The 2,382-nt window shown below is 32.7% G+C and overlaps 1 protein-coding gene across 1 annotated transcript; it reads right to left on the bottom strand.

Moving 5' to 3' along the window:
- Positions 1 to 256: 256 nt before the first annotated feature.
- LOC142844917 (olfactory receptor 4F3/4F16/4F29-like) lies at positions 257 to 1,219 on the bottom strand. Its single transcript, XM_075963697.1, has one exon. It carries the CDS (start codon positions 1,217 to 1,219, stop codon positions 257 to 259), a length of 963 nt encoding a protein of 320 aa, XP_075819812.1.
- Between the last annotated feature and the right edge of the window lie 1,163 nt (positions 1,220 to 2,382).

The following is a 2,382-nucleotide window of genomic DNA, read 5'->3' as shown; positions in this document are numbered from 1 at the left end:
GTAGAATGAAAATATTCCTTTACCTGAAGACCTTAAAGCAACATCACCTCTGCTATGTCTAAGAGCTTTCTACAGAAAAATATTATTTCATATGAATTTAGATTTGTTACATTTTCACTATTTAAGTGAATGATATATTATCATTCTTACTAAGTATAAAACAGAGTAGAACATATATGAAAGTGACTAAACATAACAAAATTTTCAAGGAAATATTTTTCTTTAATACTGGTTAATAATGAACATTTATATGCAATTAAGAATGATCAGAGTGCAAGTGTTTAATTATTTGTCTACAGCCCACTATATGTTTAAACACTCTCATCATTGCCTTTTTCATTTCTTGATTCCTAAATGTGTAGATCACAGGGTTCAGAATGGGGGTGACAACTGCCTCAAATATGGACAAAAATTTATCCAAGTGTGTGAAAGAAGAAGGCCGTGTGTAGATGAACATCACGGGGCCAAAGAATAAGACCACCACAGTCACATGAGCTGAAAGTGTAGACAGGGCCTTAGAGGAGCCACTTGAAGAATGTTTCTGAACAGTAAATATGATGACAATATAGGAAATGATCAGTATGAAGAAGAAACCTACAGACATGAATCCAGTGTTGACAGAGACCAGTAATTTCAGTTTGTGTGTATCTACACAGGCAAGTTTGATGAACCCAGGAAAGTCACAATAGAAGCTGTCCAAAACATTTGGTCCACAAAATGGTAAGTTTACTACAAAAGCCAATTGAATGAGAGAATGCATAAATCCAACCACCCAAGAGGACACTGAAAACAAGATGCATATCTTTGAACTCATAATGGTCAGATAATGGAGAGGCTTACATATGGCCACATATCTGTCAAAAGCCATGGCTATGAGTAAAACCATTTCTATACCACTAACGAAGTGAATGAAGAATATTTGGGTGATGCATCCTCTAAAAGTGATGACTTTATGCTTTCTCAAGAGATCATAAATCATCTTGGGGGACACAACAGAAGAAACACCCAAGTCAATGAAGGAAAGGTTAGCCAACAGAAAGTACATAGGAGAATGTAAGTGAGCGTCAGATGCCACAGTGAACACGATGAGGGAGTTTCCTGTCATACTTGCTACATAAAACATGGAAGAGAACACAAAGAGGAATAATTGAATGTCCCAAGATTTGGTGAGTCCCAGGAACACAAACTCTGACACCACAGACTGATTCTCTCCTTCCATTGCCTTTGTTTGTAGTACTACCTGAAGGAGAAAATGTGAGAATCTGTAAATCATATTTTATAAATAGAATAAGAGAAATTCCATGTTATGAAAATCTATTTTACTGCAGCATTGAAACTGACTTTAAGATAAGTAGTGTGAGAGAAGGAAGTTCTATACACAATCAATAATCTGAAATTTATAAATTAGTTTGAATTATGACTTAACACCTCTAGCAAAAGTTATATCAAAAACGCAAAAGACAATAAGGTTTAGTGGGTTTTAAAAGAGGATATTAGGGCTTGGAGAGATAACTCATCAGTTAAGAGCACTTGCTATTATTTCAAAAGACCCTAGTTTTGTTCTTAGCCTCCATTCAAGTAGCTTAAAATAGTCTAGAGTTCTAGCTCCCCAAAGTCAAATGACACCTCTTGGTTTCCATAAATTTCCACAAACATGAAACATGAACTTAATCACAAAGACACATACAAGTTATTTTTAAGTGAACCTTTAAAAAGAGAATATTTTTACAAACTGTTGATGACATTTAAATTAACACATTCATTAAAGAAAAAAAGTATGAAAAGTTTTCAAAAACTGAAGTACAGTTTAGATTTGCAGCACAGTATAGGTGTGCTTGTCTAACAATTTATTTCTTTATATTGGCTTTATCCTTAATAGTATAATACAAAAAAGAAGTGGGGTGGGGTATAAAGTATAAAAAAGTAGACAAGAGAAAAGATGCAAATGATTAAAAGAGAAATACCATATAATATAAAAATTCTCACATTAAGGGTATATAAGCAGAAGAAACATTATATGAATATGTTTCCCATTTTATTGTACTATTATTTCTAAAAAATTAATATTATGATGAACAACCTCTGTTCATTTAACATTTAGAGACACGTGAATTATAAAGGCACATATATAAAAACAAAAAAATGTAAGCATCCTTTTATCATAATCTTATGAAAAGATTTATATTATTTGGTAGTATTATTTTATTTAGAGAAGGAACAGCATAGCAGACATCATCTTTTCTTTAATATTCAGGAACTTTGATTCATCAGCTATGTGCTGTCTACCCTTAGAAAAGATGCTGAGCACTCAAACTTGAGGGGTATTTAGTTAAACAAATTAAAATGGTTACTTCAATGAAGTTATAGCAATGGAACACAGAT

This window comes from Microtus pennsylvanicus, chromosome 2, assembly GCF_037038515.1.
Source record: "Microtus pennsylvanicus isolate mMicPen1 chromosome 2, mMicPen1.hap1, whole genome shotgun sequence".
Lineage (NCBI taxonomy): Eukaryota > Metazoa > Chordata > Mammalia > Rodentia > Cricetidae > Microtus > Microtus pennsylvanicus.
This window is presented reverse-complemented; position numbering and strand designations above follow the sequence as displayed.